This window comes from Notothenia rossii, assembly GCF_949606895.1.
Source record: "Notothenia rossii genome assembly, chromosome: 9".
Taxonomy (NCBI): Eukaryota; Metazoa; Chordata; class Actinopteri; order Perciformes; family Nototheniidae; genus Notothenia; species Notothenia rossii.
Window position 1 is genome coordinate 75,188,205 of NC_136907.1, and position 18,487 is coordinate 75,206,691.

Genomic DNA, 18,487 nt, shown 5'->3' on the forward strand with positions numbered 1-18,487 from the left:
TGATATAAGAAAATTAAAACGTTTGGGTAGGGCTACACCAAATACATTGTTGGAAAGGCCTCGACCTGCAGAGGCTCCTGCTTTGAAATATCGACTTTTCAACCTTGACATCCGTGCATGTTTAAAGGCTAATTCTGTTATAAAAGGGGCTACAAACATGAGACAAACTGTTATAGGGAGCTCTTAACCACAGCTATCATCATGATGTTAATTATAATCACATATATATATATATAAACACTTAATGTAATTATACTTTTCATCAATATGACAATTACATATTGATAACCTGATCGTGCAGATATTTTAAACCACATTTATACTATTAATTGCACTGTCTATTTAGTATTTACAACTTCCTATTCTAGAAAACAAAGCTAGTTAGATAGTATTTTTATAAAGTGTTTTCCGGTTTGCAAAGCAAGAGGGTTGTAGATAGGATTGTAAAATATATATTTCAAGAAAATCAATTGAGTGACTCACTGTGCTTACTGTCTCAATAAATATAGAGCCCATGATCAAACAATAAGTATTTATTTTTTAAATACTAAATGACACTGCAACAAATAAAATATTTCCATATCCGAAACATTTATACAAATAAAAGACATAGATAAATAAACACAGTAAACATATGTAGGCTACGTATTGTACGTGTTGACTGGATCCACAACACGTTGACCAAGCAGCTCTCATGCTGAACCAGAGGGACCTGGCGATTCGGGTGTGGCAGTGAGGCACTCAAAATTACAGGCAGGCTCCCATGTGTTATCCCAGATTCCCAGGTTCTGTTACTGTGAAAATCACAAAGTGTCATTAGAACAAAGACCACATTTTAAGATCATTGATGAAAAAATTAAACACAAACATATTTTACCGATAAATGATTTAGGACTCATTTAAAAGAGTCCTTTATTATTACGTGTATTAAAAAGGTCCCATGTCGTGGCCATTTCTCCTGATGATAATAAGCTAGTTGCACAAGATGGCGTCTATCAACTTCCGGCGGCTGGGTGTGAGCCCGAGTACTTCCGGTCTTCGGTGTGGAGTTGTTTGGGGAGTTAGCGATATACATACGATAGATAGAGAGAGAGAGAGATAGATTACTCTATTGTTTGTTTTTATGTTGTTTTATGTTTCATGTGGAACTTAAATTGCTGCAGGTCTCCCTTGTAAAAGAGATCTATGATCTCAAGGGACCAATCTGAATAAATAAAGGTTTGAAATGAAATGAAACATTAGTGTACCACACTACATCATATGTTATCATAATGTGGATTTATTATATTATGTTGTATTGTCCTATGTTATTTTTGTGTGCATTTGTTTTGAGGTTATAATTAATTAGTTATATATAATATATATATTAGTTATATTCATTAGCCGATTCTTTTGAAAATGGAAAATGAGCCAAACGCAGCAGCATTTGGATGCACTTCAACCAAAACCCAGGCAGTGATAAAGCGCACCATTTGTAAAGGCAAACTATCCTTTAAAGCAGGGTCAACAAATCATCTCCATCGCCACTTAAAAACACAGTATCTAATATAAAGAGTTGCGTGAATTTCATTCAAGGCAAGACAACTTTATTTACTTAACACATACAGAGGGTAAATTCAAAGTAGTACATTCACTGACATGGATATGGCGCCACCTTGTGTCATGTTTACAAAGAACATAATTGACATTAGGTCTGGCAATACAGTCAATCATTATCCTGGTGATTATTTCGCTTATTTTCCCTTCAAAGAGCCATAATTCCCATCACTAATTGCTGCCCAAGCTTGCCCATGCTTTTACCAGCGGTCCGTTCTGGTAGTTGACCAGGAAGCAAGCCACATTGAAGAGCTCCTCAATGCTTCCACACACAGACAGTGGTATGGCTTTGTCAAATAGTTTGTTCTCTTTGACTCTTCTGATGCACCTCTCCACATGGACCCTCAGACGTGCAATGGATTGAGTCTGCCTGACATCCTCCCTGCTCATTTGGTTTTTTTTGTGCAGAAAGGCAGGCCGGTACACTTTACACTCAACCAGATTGTCCACAAGGAACCCTTTGACGACCATTATCGCCATGTCTGGTGTGAGCAGGCTCACGATGCCAGACAGCTTGAAGATCTCCCGGTCACTCATAGATCCTGCATACAGGCCAGACACAAATGTAATGGCACCATGTGGTGCCATGCCGATCATGGCCTTGAATGTAGCATGCGACTTGTATGAAGAAAACACCTCACTCTGCAGCAGGAGAGATGATGGAGTCTGGCAGAATACTTCAGTGCAGTCAAGCACCACTTGTGTGTCAGAGAAAGCTTAAAACTCTGGTGGAAGGTGAGCTTTGACAACTTCGCGTGGGATCCACAGACGTTTGCTTCCAAGCAGTTGGTAGAGGAAGTGTGTCCAGGTGGAAATAATTCTGCTGACTGTGGTGCGGTGAATGCCAAACCGTTCTGCTAGATCCCTCAGATGTAGGCCCACTGACAGGTGCATGAGGAACAGCAGCAGCTCATCTATGGGTGGAAGTTTCTGTGAAAACAAATAAGTGTTAGGCATACTGTAGATACTGTTATAGGGGAGACCGGGTACAGTTGTAACACATTTTCCTGGGGTTTGTTGTGCTGTGTGTGTGTGTGTGTGTGTGTGTGTGTGTGTGTGTGTGTGTGTGTGTGTGTGTGTGTGTGTGTGTGTGTGTGTGTGTGTGTGTGTGTGTGTGTGTGTGTGTGTGTGTGTGTGTGTGTGTGTGTGTGTGTGTGTGTTTTGTGAGTGATGTGATGCACCTGTTAAACGGTGGTATAGTGCGCAGCGTGCATAATTATTCATATACATCCATGCTTGTATGCTGCTTACCGTTGTTGATGGTTGAGAGGAATCCGAGCTGCTGGCAAAGGATGCCTTGGCGTTGGTGATCCGCACCATCTTGGTGTTGGCTGCAGGCTCCACCAATTTCCAAAAGGCGAGGAAATGCTTGTATGGGGCAAATCTAAGAATGTAATAATGTTCATGTTAGACATAGTTTTGTTTCTTAAATTAGCTTCCCCAAATGAAAAGTGTTTATCAAACTAGTGGAGATAAAAACATCCTGATAGCCTTATAAACAAACCTTATAAACAAACCTGGTGTAGAAACGAATGTCCTCGTCGGACCCTGCGAGGCGAAACGAGATCTCAGTTGTAACACTTCCAGCTGTCGTTGGAGCTCCCTAACCTGGATTTTCAAGGCTTCGTTCTCGTCGGCTACCTGATTTGTGATCACTGCCATCGCTGGATTTACAGAGTAGTCATGATCCGGCGGCGCAAGTGTTTCCACCTCGTACTCAGCTGTCAAGTCCGGGGTGGGACTCTCTGCCCTCGGCCGATGCTCCCAAACATTACGTCTTGGTGTAGGTAGCTCGTAGTTATTCCAAGCAAAGAGAACAGGTGTAGCTCCTTTCTTTACTTTTTTCAGTCCTCCAGCTGTGACCAATAAGTCTCCTGGTCCAAAATGCCTACTACACACACAGGTATTTGTTGTGGGGCTGGAATTGTCCCTACGGACCTTGATCAGCCACTGAGCCTTTACCTCAGCATCAATAGGAAATGAATGGAAACTTATCTCCCGATTATAACGGGACTTATTTGTACAAAGGGGCACACAGCAATGTAGTGCCGACTTTCTTACCCGCTGGAAGGCCAATCGCTTTTCTTTACCGCTCATCATCTATGCTAACTCCCCAAACAACTCCACACCGAAGACCGGAAGTACTCGGGCTCACACCCAGCCGCCGGAAGTTGATAGACGCCATCTTGTGCAACTAGCCTATTCCATTGTTGAGATCTACTAGAATAGATTTACATTGTTCAATGTTCCAAACTCACATTGGTTTCTCATACAGCATCTCTGTATAGTATGTGTATTCAGTTGTTATTCAGTTAGGGTTAGGGATAGGGTAATGTTGTGAATCGAGTGGCCTGTGTTCGTCATCCATAACATAAGCCTGCCCATACCATAACCCCACCACCACCATGGCCCACTCGATTCACAACATTACCCTAACCCTAACCCTAATCCTAACCGTCACACCAGATACTGACTGGTTTTCGGACCCCCCCAGACCCCCCTAACAAAGCAAAAATGCACGTTTCAGAGTGGCCTTTTATTGTGGCCAGCCTAAGGCACACCTGTGCAATAATCATGCTGTCTAATCAGCATCTTGATATGCCACACCTGTGAGGTGGGATGGATTATCTCGGCAAAGGAGAAGTGCTCACTATCACAGATTTTTTCAGATTTGTGAACAATGTTTGAGAGAAATGGTTATTTTGTGTATGTAGAAAATGTTTTAGATCTTTGAGTTCATCTCATGAAAGATGGGAGCAAAAACAAAAGTGTTGCGTTTATATTTTTGTTCAGTGTAAATAAAAGGGTCGTGTTAGAAAACAATTCAGGTCCATAATCATGAAGGTGGAATCTAACTATATTCATAATAATATGTATTGTAGCCAGGGGTAGAAACATGTTTTTTTCTGCTGTAAAGTTGGGCATTTCAACATGGGGGTCTATGGAAATTGCTCCTTTCTGCAGTCATCGCCTATCGGCCAAAAACATGAACTGCAGTGTGTGGCACTTCCGTATTGGCGTCCCGGCTCTTCCCCAGAGTTTGCCGCTTGCTATAAACGTAGCCGGCCCCCGGGGCGGGCCTACCTGACTGTGCGCGCAAGCCCACAAGCCCACACGCCCACAAGCCCATAAGTCGGCCAAGCCTCCTGACTGTCATCCTTTTCTCTTCAGCGAGCAGGGATAAACAACTGAGACGTAAACGAGAAAAGAAAAGAGAAAGATAAATGTAACCATGGACTCACCACTCCTTGAGCCCGGCCCGGTCCTACATGCCCTGGTTTAATCGCAGGTGCCGATCCTCACCGCCTCTGTTTTGAGTGTCTGGGGCCTGACCAAACGACGGACGGCCTGACCCAGTCTCCGGCCTGCAATGCCTGTCGCATGCTCCCACGGCTCAGCCGCCGGCACCGTCTGGAGCACTTCCAGACGTATTATGTCTCTCCGGAGGAGGCGGAGGACCAGGACCTCGAGGTGGTGGAAATGGAGGAACAGGATGTCGCCGGGGAGGTGCCATTCATTTTCGCCATTTCGGCGATGCCGTGATGACCATGGCGGCGGAGCGTGTAGGGCTACCGCTCCCCCCACTAGTGCCATCGAAGCCAGTGAGCCGCCTCCGTCGGTGGTTCTACGCCCCGGTTCTAAGGCGCAGCCGGCCTTCATTTCCCCCCCGTTGCCAGATATCTGGTCGTGTGTGGAGGCGACGTGGCGGCACCCACTAAAGACGAAGGCTCCAGTGGCAGCTATTATGGCGGGAATCCTTAGGGTGCAGGGCCACTCGGACATAGAGTGTCCCGGCGTGCCCCACCCTTGATGAGAGCCTGGTGGCCCATCTGCTTCCACAGGCCGCTGGATGGGCGGAGGGGAAGAAGCCTCTGCCCCCGATGCCTCGTGACCTAGAAATCCTGGAATATTTGGATAAAATATTCCGGCTCGGAACGCAGATTGCGGCAGCGGCCAATAATCTCGATGTGCTTTTGGATGTCTCGCTGATTACCTCTCAGCAGGATGCCCCCGCCTCAGGACGAAAGCGATTATTCGGACCACTGCATTGGTCATATGAACAATCTGATCCAAGGTGTATCCGCCGCAGCTGGACGTGTGATGAAATATACAGGGAAAATGCATATTACTCAAGTGGAAACAAAATGCAAAAAAGTATTAAATGTATTGCGAGCTGTAGCTGGATGCAACTGAGGCGCAGACAAACAAGCATTAATAGACATTTACAGATTAATTATGAGGTCCACAATAGACTATGGTTGTATAGTGTATGGAGCAGCAGCAAAAACATCGCTTTTATTGATAGAATAAAATATAAAGCATTGCGGCTGTGTATTGGAGCGATAAAGTCATCCCCTTTTAATGCAGTTCTGATGGAAGCGGGAGAGACACCTCTGGATATCATAAGAGAGAAACTCTGTCATACTGGGTCAGGCTACAAGGAAGTGGAGAGGAAATATCACAAACAGGATTGCTGGGTATATACAAAGTTCCAGGGGCGCGGGTTTGGCTGGACAAGTAAGGAGAGAACGAGGGCATATGGAGTGGAGACCATACATTTTGCCAAAGCAAGCCCATTTAACAGTGTTCCCCCATGGCTTTTCCCAGAAGCTAATATAGATGTGAAAATCATAGAAAGGAAAAAAGAGTGGCAAATAAATGAAGTGGGAATTAAAACGAATATGTATCTGAACGAAAAGTATTACAATTACCTACACATTTACACAGATGGATCTAAGATCGCAATCAGTTTATACAGCAGAAATACTCGCAGCAATTATTGGGCTACAATCATTTGAAGAGGTCAGAACTGATAGGGCGGTGATATGCACAGAATCACTATCCCCTTAGGAGGGGGTTCAAGGCAGTAGCGTAGGAAGAAATGTACTTTAGGGTGGGCTTGTAAAAAATAGGGTGGGCCAGATTTTTCTTCTGCGCATCAGAAGCTAACGACAATCCCCGCCGGTACCGGTGGCAGATTACTTTTAGAATACTTTTGGAATACTTTCTTTTTCCATAACAGATGGGTATGTTTTGGTGAACAGGAGACACGTATTTTACTGTTTTAATGGCTTATCAAGAACTCAAACACAACATCTTGGTGTCATTCTGGACAGCTCTCTCATCTGCACCCCACATAAAAAACATCACCCGGACTGCATTCTTTGTACTGTCTTAAAACCTTTCCTTGGAATATGTTATGAATTGTAAGGTGTCCTTGGGTGCTTTGAAAGGTGCCCCTAAATAGAATGAATTATCATTATTATTTATTATCTGAAACGATGTAATAACTTTTAAAACTTTTTCCAGTCACTTGCCCCATGCATTCAGCAGCAGCAGGCCATTCACTTTGATTTGATCCCGTTATGAAATGTCATCAGTTCGACAATAGAGAAATGCTACATTAACGTTATCTTGCACATTTTATCTAACCATCTCCGTTTCTAACTTTCAATATATTTTAAAAGAGATCTCTCTCTCTCATCTGCGTGCGGGGGCGGGGCTTCTCAGACACGCTGCATCTCTCTCGCTCACAGACATGCTGCAGCGCTGTGCAGTGTGCACACTGTTCTGCAGGTAATGAATATTACATTTTGTGAGGAAACTTTTCCACCAATAATTCCAATAAGTATTCCAAAATGTATTCACTTCAGGTTTACGAATGTAACTGTAATCAGATTACTCGTTTTTCAAATGTAACGCCAGCTGAATACACTTGATTTTTGTATTCTGATTACGTAACGCCGTTACATGTATTCCGTTACAACCCAACCCTATGTATATCTCTCCGGACTGTCCACCAGCAGATGAAAAACATCCACCTCTCCGCCTCTTCCAAGGGACGAGGGAACCGTGCGGCAGAGTTTCCGTTAACATTATTTTTCTTCTGACCCAGATGCAGGAGAGGTGGGGAGAGGGAGACGTGGGGAGAGGGAGGCGGGGCTATTTCATCTTTATCAGAAAATGATCGTATAGATCGCTGCTAGATGAGGGCAGTGGGGGCTCTTCTTGGAGTCTGGATTTAAAAAAAAAAAAAAAAGTTCATTAGTGAACTTTGAGCCATCATTTATTTTGCAGGCAGCTCTCTGCCTCTCTCACGTTATTATGGCGCGCGCTGGAACCAACAATCAGCTTTTACCGTAAATGAGTTCGGTTCAGAGGACAAAACACATACAACATTAATTAAACTCGATATTTGTTCACTTGAATTTCACTTTGAATTCTTGGATATTCTCAATGGGTGAATACATTTTTTTTCATAATAATAATAAAATAATAAAAAATAAATAAAAATATTATTTTTTAAATTATTTTTTAAATGACACCGAAGCTTTCTCAGGGTGGGCCAATGAGTAAACTGGGTGGGCCTGGGCCCACCCTGGCCCTATGGTGGCTACGCCACTGGTTCAAGGGAATGAGCATGCTGATAAGTCAGCAAAAGAGGTGTTACAAAAGGAAATAGCAATACCAGTGTCACTTGGAAAAGGAGAAGGCAAAGCAATAATTAAGAAGAAGGGTACGGAAATATGACAGAAAAGGTGGGAGGAAGATCAGAAAGGGAGGAGATACCACAAGTTACAAAAATCAGTCATAACAAAGATCTATACAGAAAGGAACAGACGGGAGGAGATCATTATCACTAGACTCAGATTGGATCATACATGATTAAACGGCACAATGTTTTTAATGGGAAAAAGCGAAGTTGAAGAATGCAGGGGGTGTGGTGTGAAAGAAAATGTGGAACACATCATATTACACTGCAACATGTACAAAACAGAGAGGTAAAAACTAAGAGACAGGGTCAGAGAGGCAGGAAGGGAGTGGAGGCTGATGGGGATACTGGGAACAGAAGGTGAGGGGGTAAGAGCCACGAGGAAGGCCATTCTTCAGTATTTGAGTGAAACAGGATTGATTGGAAGAATTTAAAAAAACGTAAATACAGTGGTATAATTCCACGAGTGGTGATAGGATGATATGGTGATACACACTCTTGTACAGTAGGTGGCGGTAAGCACCTTAACGTTGTTTGCAATCCGCCAAAAACTGAGAGAAGAAGAAGAAGAACCTGTATCGAGGTGGCGTCTCGTCGCTACGGTTCTCTCTCTCTGTGTTCCTGAGAAAGTGTGTGTGAGCTCCAGCACTACTGATCTATCATCTGTGTGTCTGGATAAACCTCTGAATGGACTGTGTGCTCTTTTTTCTGGAACATTTACCTCGGACTATAGGAGCTAGCTTAACATGCTAGCTGGAAACACGTTAGCAACACTAGTCAGATTGAGAATTTGATGGAGAGAGAAACGGTGTGTTTAACGGAGTTTGCAGGAAAAGGTGATCTAGTAAACATGAGTAAAGTCCAAATGCTGCTGTCGTTGAAGAAGCAGCGACTCACTGCTGCTGCTGAAGAGATATTTGCTCTGTTTGAAAAAACGATAGCAGAGTACGATGAGGAGCTGTCTCTTTCCAAAGAGGAGAACAAGAGACTCCAGAAACTACTGGACGCTGTTTTACAGCCTCAGCTTCGGATACACAGAGCAGGTCTGTTCCCTTTACCCTTAATTAACACTTTACAATCTGTAGTAACAATTTATTATCACATTAATAACACTTGTCTTTAGACCCTTTATCAGCTCTTGCTGCAGGTAGTAGATCCTGATGTAAAAGTACAAACACCACACTGTGAAAATACTCCATTACAAGTTAAAGTACTGCATTCATATCTTATTTAAGTAAAAGTATGTAAGTATTATTAGACACCTGTACTTTATTATAATAATTCAAATGTATTACGGAAGAGCAAACCTACCAAAATAAATATATTTATAAAAATCCATACATTGAATAATATGCCATTTAATTCACTGATTGAAATATTACCCATACATGTAGGCACTAGTTGGTTAAATGTGACATACTCTCATGATACTTTAGTTTTAATGTGCTTCTTTATTCACCTTTTCTTTTTAAATGTGTAAAAGCAAATACAAATAAATACTTTGGATTCATTGAAATTGCGGGAGAATAATTCATAAAGAAATCAATGAATAAATATGTTCAATAAGACATTAAACACATCTAAAATGTTACTTGATAAAGAATAGGGGAACTAGTACAAAGGTCATTAAGTAATTAAAACATTAATATAAATTAATGTAAAATCTCATCAATCAATTATTGCTAACATGCATATATATATATACAGAATATATTTTTTTTGAGAAGATTTTTTTTCAAAATACCAAACAGTTCATGCATTTTAGCCATGCCTCATCTCCCTCTATTTGTTCTACTCCAGCCCTGTCTTTGCATGTGCTGCAGCTGACCACGCCCCTGAAAAGGAGGGGGGCGATGCACGAGCTTCATTTTACCATGCTGTTACCATGCCACGGGAACCTCTCATTCCCCTGATAGGTGGAGAGTTGGCCATATAGGCGAAGCACCTGGTTCCTGACGTCAGAGGAATTTCAAATCTGTATCAGTCTGTATCAGATCCGTTGCAGCCCCGTTTTTGGAGATTTGGATATGGAGGAAAAGAAAGAGGGTTGTGTTTTCTGACACTTGGTGAGTTCCCTGACCCACCGGGGACACATTCATGTATAAGAGACGTTCAAAAGTGCATTTTGCATGATAGGTCCCCTTTTAAAAAATCCAGAATATTATTTATATTTTTCTGGCTACTGCAGAAGGCTGTGGTAGCCATGCTGGTTAAGGGTGCCTTGAATTCTGAATACATCACCTACAGTGACACCAGCAAAACCCCCCCCACCACCATCTCACCTCCTCGTCCATGCTTCACAGTGGGAACCACCACAGAAACCATCCACTCACCTTCTCTGCTTCTCACAAAGACACAGAGGTTGGAACCAAAAATCTCTAATTTGGACCCATCAGACCAAAGTACAGATTCCACTGGTCTAATGTCCAATCCTTGTGTTTCTTGGCCCAAACAGCTCTCTTCTTGTTGTTCATCCTCAGTAGTGGATATTTGCAGCAATTGGACCATTCACGCTGTCTCCTCTGAACAGTGCATGTTAAAGGTCACATGTCATGCTTTTCCTGTTAGTACCCATCCCCTTGTGTGTTATGTAGCTTTTTCTGCAAACGGTCTGCAGAGTCACAAACCCTCAAACTTTAAGTACACCCTGTAGCGAGTAACACTCTAACACAGAAAAAACTTGTCTATTGTTACGACCCGTCCTCTACTCCGTGGTAGTGGCTCGTGGGGAGACCCGCAACATAAAATAATACACGCAAAAACCAGTACTTGATAACGATCATTTATTGAAGTACAGCCGTTTACTCACACAAGCAATCCGGCAAACGAAAACAGGTCTGGAGGACTGGCCAAAAGAAACAAAAAGAAAGAGGCAACCCGAGCCAGCCACACCACAGGCCGTAGGACCCAGAGTTTCCCTCCCCTAACCAGAAATCAAATAAATACCCTATGGGAAACAAAATAAAGCCACAAAAACTGGACTACCAGCATAAAACTAAGCATAAAAACATCAGCAGATAAATGGTCTATAGCTCAAAAGTAGCAGAGAGATAATTAAAGGCTAGTGTCTCCGGCGTTAGGATAGGCGAGACCTCCTTCTCCTCCAGTTTTTCTTTATAATATGGCTGAGTGGAATTAGGAACACCTGGGCAGAGGCGGAGCCAGGGGCAGACCAGGTGCACCTGCGCAGCAGGGAGACAGAAAAGACAACAAGGAGGGGAGCACGTAACATCTATGCTGCCCCAGAACGCCTCGTTGGAGATTTTTCTTTTTCCATTTTTTCCTTCCGGGGCATACTGACATAACGAAGTCCAAATGGACCTATCCACGGAGCTCCGCACACACACACACTCACTCAACCTTATCTTTTCTCAGCTGCGGTGCTGCGCGGAGCTCCGTACACAAACACACTCAGAACTCAGGCTGAGATCCGCGGTATCTCGCTGTCTCGCAGACCCCACGCAGCATTCTCATCTGTTTGTCATTACTGGTGTCATTTTCTGGTTGCTAACAAACGCCATTGTAAAACATAAACACTGATGTTCAGCTGTAACAGTGGTGGACTCATCAAACCAGAGTGAGCGAGCTGACCAATCAGAGCACAGTGGGCTCATAGGGAGGGGGGGGTTGGGGGGCAGGAGCTCCAACAAGGCGTGTAGGACAGAGAGTGAATACACATACTATACAGAGAGGCTGTATGAGAAAACCAATGTGATTTTGGAACATTGAACAATGTAAATCTATTCTAGTAGACCTCAACAATGGAATTATGATCAGTAGAAATGGCCATGTCATGTGACCTTTAAGATTGTCTGCTCCTTGAGCCCTGTGATCATCTCTGTGGGCTCTAATCTGAGGTGCTTTAATTTGCGGTTTCTGAGGCTGGTAACTCTGATGTATTTATCCTCTGCAGCAGAGGTAACTCTTGCTCTTCCTTTCCCGGGGGGGGGTCCTCATGAGAACCAGTCTCATCATAGCATTCGATGGTTTTTGCGACTGCACTTGAGGATACATTCAACGTTCTTGATATTTTCCGGATCGACTGGCCTTCATTTCTTTTTTTTTGTGACCAACTTTTTATTGTTTTTTTTGCCCTCACAAAAGGGACTTATATACACAGATAAAAATTAAATAGACAATACATCCCGTCCCTCCCCCTTCCAACCCATCTTGCCATTTCACAGAAAATCTTACCTGATGTTTGTTAGCAATCGTCTGGGTTCATCTATCTATTATATTATATATATTATTTATGTTATTGCAAAACAATTTATCCACATAAAATACATTCATACCTTTTTTTTCACATGACATTTCATCTGTTTAAACTGAATTGAGATTAACTCCTAATAATCTACAATTGCACCAAGGTGTGCGTATACGTACAATCATAATTTACATTAATGATATTACCAGATCAGCAGCTCTTTGAATAGCCTCTAATGTTTCCCCCTTAGCCTTATTGGCAGAAGTGATTGACAGCTCTGAAATTAGTAGGTCATGGAAGGATGATATCTTGCTTAATAAATAAAGTATGTTGGGGTTTCCATCGTATTACAATATATTTTTTGGGGCTGCTGTTAGACCAGCAAAAAGCCCCCCTTTCTGATGTTTCTTTAGGTCAAGAGAAGAATGATCATTCAACAATACAATATTTGGGAGACAGGGTATGTGAACTCCAATAATCTCAGATACAATGTCAATAACCTGTTTCTGGAACGTTCTTACTGCAGTACATTCATAAACCATGTGTACATATGTGCCAAAAGTCTTTTGGTTACAGAGAAGGCATATGGGGCTTGGAATCATCCTTAATTGACATCATTTTCTGGTTGACAGGTAATATCTGTGTATCATTTTATACTGTATCAATTGGTGATTGTGGTTACGCGATGTTAAGGAGATATTATTCCATATTCTCTTCCAATCAATAGTCTACGTATAATTTTTTAGATCTGCGTTCTATACTGCAGAGATGCCAATATATCCGGTTAATTTATCTTGCAGCTTTTTATATATATATGAAGTAGTGCCGCTCACACTGTTTGGACTTAATATGACCTTAACTAATTGATGTGTTGGCAGACGTTGATTCCAAGGAACTCCATATGTGCGCATGGCAGTACGTAGTTGCAAATAGAAAAAGAAAGAAGATCCAGGCACATTATACGTGTCTTTCAATTCTTGGAAGGACATCAAGCCGTTGTCGTTGGTTATGTCAGAAAGATAATGTATTCCTCGAGTTTGCCATTGTGGGAATTGGATTGCTTATTTTTAACCCAATACGTCGTAACAGGTTATGAAAAATGGGTATGCTACTATGCCAATCTACAGACCCATTGCACAATTTCTCTACATGTTTCCACACTTTCACAGCATGCCCAATAATTGGTCCAATACAGTCATATGGCGACATGGCAGAAAAATAAGACATCACCAAGTTTAAGGGGATGGCCTTCATTTCTCAATGTGATGATGGACGCCCGGTCGTTTCTCTTTACTGGGTTGAGTCGTTCTTGCTATAATATGGATTACAACAGCAGTCAAATAGGGCTTTCCACTGTGCACTAACTCTACCTCTGCACAACACAACTGATGGTCTCAAACACATTAAGAAGGCAAGTCATTCCACACTTTGACAATAAACATTGAATGAGAAGGTGTCCAAACTTTTGACTGGTACTGTATATAAAACACACACATTTTAATATTTAGCAGGTTCCCTCATCTATAATCATTTATACAAGCTCAACTTTGAACATGTACAGCAGTAAAATGCAACATACGAAATAATCAAGAAACATAATAAATTGCACACTGACAGCGAACATTTTACTGCGCCATCATTACTTTTACATAAGAAGGTGCTGTAAAATGTTCTGTTAACCTCTTCTACACCGCACCCCCGATACCGGAGGGAAAAACGTGTCATCTGAGGAAACAGTGTCTGAGGGCATCTTAATATTTAATAAACTATGAATATTTTATATCCATGCAACGGGAAGAAACTCATCTAACTGATCTTCTTCTTTTTTTTTTTAAACACAATGCTAACGCTGAGCCTCTGAATTAGCAACGAGCGAACATTTCTAACAGATTACTGCACAGAAATTCACTCATAAAACCCTTATTATTGATCTTTTCTGCACATCCAACCCATCGATTTGCATCGTGAGAAGACACAGAATCAATGGGTACACACATTATCACGCTATGATAAGAACTCGAGGAGATAATAACAAGAACAGAAATCAAAACATGTGGCGCTCGGTAGCTAAAACCGGCAACATGGCCTACCTTGGTCGTTGTCAGGTCAAAAATCGTCTTCAATGGCATTAACGCTGCTGAAGTTAATCCATAGGTTAATCCAATGTGTCTGTGTCCCTTTGAAATTATTTCTGATAATCCATAAGCAATAAACCCTGCTTTTGCGTTTCCAGATGTCAGAGCGAGAGATAGCTTCACTCTCATGCAAAACTACATGTGCAAAGCTCCCACCTTTTTGTGTTAACATTGGTGTCTATGTGAAAACTCCCCTTCGATTCTATTGGCTCTAACGGTCAGAAAAGGATGTCAATCACCAAAATCGACCAATAGGTTCCAGAGAAATGGTAAAAACGCTAATTTCCACCCAAATCACCCCAGAGGTGGATTTCTTTTTGCTAAACCTCTCTAAAAAGGTCAAATGTCACTTGTTTTGCATCAATCTGGATACAGGGTACTTATTATATATTGTACTTTGGATTTCTAAAGCTTTTAGTCTACCTTACCATCATCCAAGGGTAGTTTTCACTATAAGTGAAAAATAATTTTTGGACGGACACTATAATTTACAGTTTTTTACGATGTTCAATCTGAATTTTCTTTAAAATAAAAAAACATCTATATTGATTCTGACTTTTCTACATCCAACTCACAGGTTTATCATTACTTTGAGAAAAAAGATTATTAATTTATCCCTTTTAGAAGTGTAGTTATGGTCATTTGTTCTGGAAATGTTTTTTTCAAGTCTGAGACTTGAAAAATAGGCTCAGGGCTTAACGGGTTAATATTTGTATACTTAAATAAGGTTTGAATGCAGGATTTTAATTTGTAACCGAGTATTTTCATTCTATACTGTAGGCGTAGTGTATCTGTGAATGATCCCAAATGCAATTTATTGTTCACATTGCAGCTAGTGCTAAGCCACAAGAAAAAACCCTTTTTAATTTTTAACTGGAAGTGGAAAGGGGCTGAGCTACATAAGGTGAATTGAGCCAACAAAAATACGCAATAGGTGGGACTAAGAAAGATAATGTGAAGATATAAAAACAAAGGCATGAACTAGGGCTGCAAAATGTCTCCCAATCTAATGATTAGATTTTTAAATGCTAACACTTAACAGTTTGTTCTGACTGTGTGTTTCCTGCAGATGTCCAGCTGCTGGTGGTGGTTAAAGAAGAGCTTCTCCCTGACCACCAGGAGTGGAGCACCAGTCTGGACCAGGAGGACCCAGTGCCCCCCCCACACATTAAGCAGGAACAGGAGGAACTCAGGATCAGTCAGGAGGGAGAGCAGCTTCAGGAGCTGGAGGAGGCTGATATCACCAAGTCCAATTTCACTCCTGACCCTGTGAAGAGTGAAGATGATAAAGAGAAACCTCAGTCCTCACGACCTCATCAAAGACAAACTGAACACATGGAAACAGAAGCTGATGGAGATGACTGTCGAGGACCAGAACCAGCCAGGAACTCAGATCCAGAGAGCAGTTTACAACCAAAGACTGAGGACGACACTGAAGAGTCTTCTGAACCTGACACTGGAGACTCTTCTGAACTTGACATTGAAGACTCTTCTGAACCTGACACTGAAGACAGTGCTGATTGGAAAGAGACCAGAGAACCTGCATCAGGCTCAAACTCACTGAAAAATAGACATGAATCTGTCAGTGATCCACAACGTAGTGCTGAAAATAAAACATTCAGCTGCTCAGTCTGTAAGAAAGCTTTTTCAAATAGTGGAAGTTTAAAGGAACACATGAGAATCCACACAGGAGAGAAAATCTTTAGCTGCTCAGTCTGTACCAAACCTTTTACACATAATGGAAGTTTAAAGGAACACATGAGAATCCACACAGGAGAGAAACCCTTTAGCTGCTCAGTTTGTACCACATGTTTTGTGCATAGAGGAAGTTTAAAGGAACACATGAGAGTCCACACAGGAGAGAAACCATTCACACAGGAGAGAAACCATTCAGCTGCTCAGTCTGTAACAAATCTTTTGTGCATAGAGGAAGTTTAAAGGAACACATGAGAGTCCACACAGGAGAGAAACCATTCAGCTGCTCAGTCTGTAAGAAATATTTTGCAAGGAAAAGAGGTGTAAAACGACACATGAGAGTCCACACAGGAGATGAAAAATAGAGCTGCAATGTTTGTGACAAAAGATTTAAATGGCGTAATCGTTTCAAAAGACACAAGTGTGTTGGTCGTCAGCTGCTTCTGTAACTGTAGGGGAATACATTTGTCTATTTTGTATCCTGATGACCTAATGCTGTTACATGTAATACGTTACTCCCTAAGCCTGATTTCACCCACCTGCAACCGATTCGCTAAAAATCACATATGCCGGACTATTTCTTGTTTAATAATCGTTACATCTCCTCAGGACCAAGTTCCCGTGTCCTGCCTTTCAGCTGCTGATCATCCACTGCTCATTTAAGGTGGACTGACCTTTACAAGGGACCAGCTAGTCTTAGTGTCTTAATGTAAACGTTTTGTAAAGTGATGCTAGACCAAAAACGTGTTGTTGGGTTGTGTGATCTCTGCAGGACGGTGTCTGTACTCAAAGATTGTTTATGAAATGAGAGCTTCACTCTGTTTTTGTTGTCTAAACAACACCAACAGAGCAATACGTCTTCTTTCCAACAGATGGCATAAATGTTACATCCTACAGTTCAACTGTCATCCACATATTAATGATTCGAAACAGCAATGTGTAAGATATGGCTAGTAATTGACTATTTCAACAGAATGTGAAGAGGTTACAGTCTTGAGGCCATGTCCAATATGTTTATGTTTTGTTTGATTAAGTCTACTGAAATGAGCATTCAATGTCTAAATTATTCTTGATGACTGTCATTACATCATGGGTTTGTATTGCAATATTAGAACGCATTAAACCCAACTTTATTTCTTCCAAGTTTGTTTAGAAGTCCGCTGTGTTTCATCCAAGCTTCCACTTTGTGCTCCGATATTGCTGAAAGTATCTGTTGTATGCTTTACCTGCTCCAGTAACAAAAGTGTAATTCACTGGACAGAGAGAAGAGATAATGGATGGATCACAAAAAGAACCAGAAGATAGTCCGTATAGAGCCTTCAGGTTCTGAAAATGATCAGGGACAGAGCTAGAAAAAAACCAAGTACAAAGCCAAGAAAATCCTGCTTCGTAGTATACCCCCCAGAGGCCATACTACGAAGCTGGATTTTCGCTTAGCCGGCTAACTTCAAGGAAAGCTCGGGCTTTCCGGTCCTACGAAGCTGGTTCTCTTTTTAGCAGGCTAGATCTCCATGGTAACTTATGCTGAGCGGCTAACCAGGGGGGTATACTACGAATCTAGTTCAACCTATCCTGGATATGTTTTGATTTATCCGGTTGAGTTAATCCAAAACAATGCCGCTCTAGCTAAACCAGGCAACCTCAAAGTCCGGACTCCGGTCCGGATCCGGACCGAACCACAACTGTCTCTGGACTCTGAGCAAATTATACTTTTCATATGTGTTATCTGCGATACATCGCCACAACGTAACGAGTCAAAATGTTCCGCTATCTCCACTGCAAACAGCGCTCTGCATGTCCGACTGTTCCACTGTATGTGTGTGTCTGTGAACGCATTAGTCCAATCACATTCAGCATCCCGTCAGCGTTTATTTCCCCCACCAACAGTCTGCGATTCAGAGGCACAGTAGGGCGGGTCTTCGCGGAATGCGGGTGGGAAAAAATGTGTGTGTTTAAAAAAAAAAGTCAGAGCGAGAGTTAACAGCTCATCTAGTTGCATCTGTACTGTAGTAGTAGCCTAGTTTCACCTACTGGGGTGGCATGAGGGGGCAACTGCTACCCTCAAAATAGGCCTTGCCACCCCAGTTGGCAGCTTTGTTTTGAAAGAAAAGTTGTGGCTCATCGGACATTTATGAGAGAAAGTCTCTAAAGTCCGAGTGCAAGTGAATGCAGCACAAGACGCACGTCTTGTCCCCCGGACCTGGCGCGACCGTGGAAATATGATTGGCGGCAATTTCATTTGAACGGTACGGCGCAAAACGAGAAGCATTCGGACCCAAGTACTGAAGGAATGAGGTATTTGCGGTCTGCAATAACAGAGAAGAGACTGTCAGGTTGGCTGCACTCAGCATTGAATCAAAA

General features: G+C 42.1%; 1 protein-coding gene and 1 long non-coding RNA gene across 2 annotated transcripts; one reads left to right on the plus strand and one right to left on the minus strand.

Annotated features, from left to right (window-relative positions):
* Nucleotides 1-517: 517 nt before the first annotated feature.
* LOC307018638 lies at nucleotides 518-6,463 on the minus strand. Its single transcript, XR_013802466.1, has 2 exons — nucleotides 4,839-6,463; nucleotides 518-794 (listed from the first exon to the last, which is right to left on the minus strand). It is a non-coding gene; the product is annotated as an uncharacterized lncRNA (long non-coding RNA).
* A 2,198-nt stretch (nucleotides 6,464-8,661) lies between these two features.
* On the plus strand, nucleotides 8,662-16,799 carry LOC307019961 (uncharacterized protein; the record flags this gene model as incomplete). The annotated part of the gene is made up of 3 exons (XM_079651057.1): nucleotides 8,662-9,132; nucleotides 15,501-15,732; nucleotides 16,736-16,799. The coding sequence occupies exons 1-3, from the start codon at nucleotides 8,883-8,885 to the stop codon at nucleotides 16,797-16,799; spliced, it is 546 nt and encodes a 181-aa protein (XP_079507183.1). The 5' UTR covers nucleotides 8,662-8,882.
* Nucleotides 16,800-18,487: the final 1,688 nt, after the last annotated feature.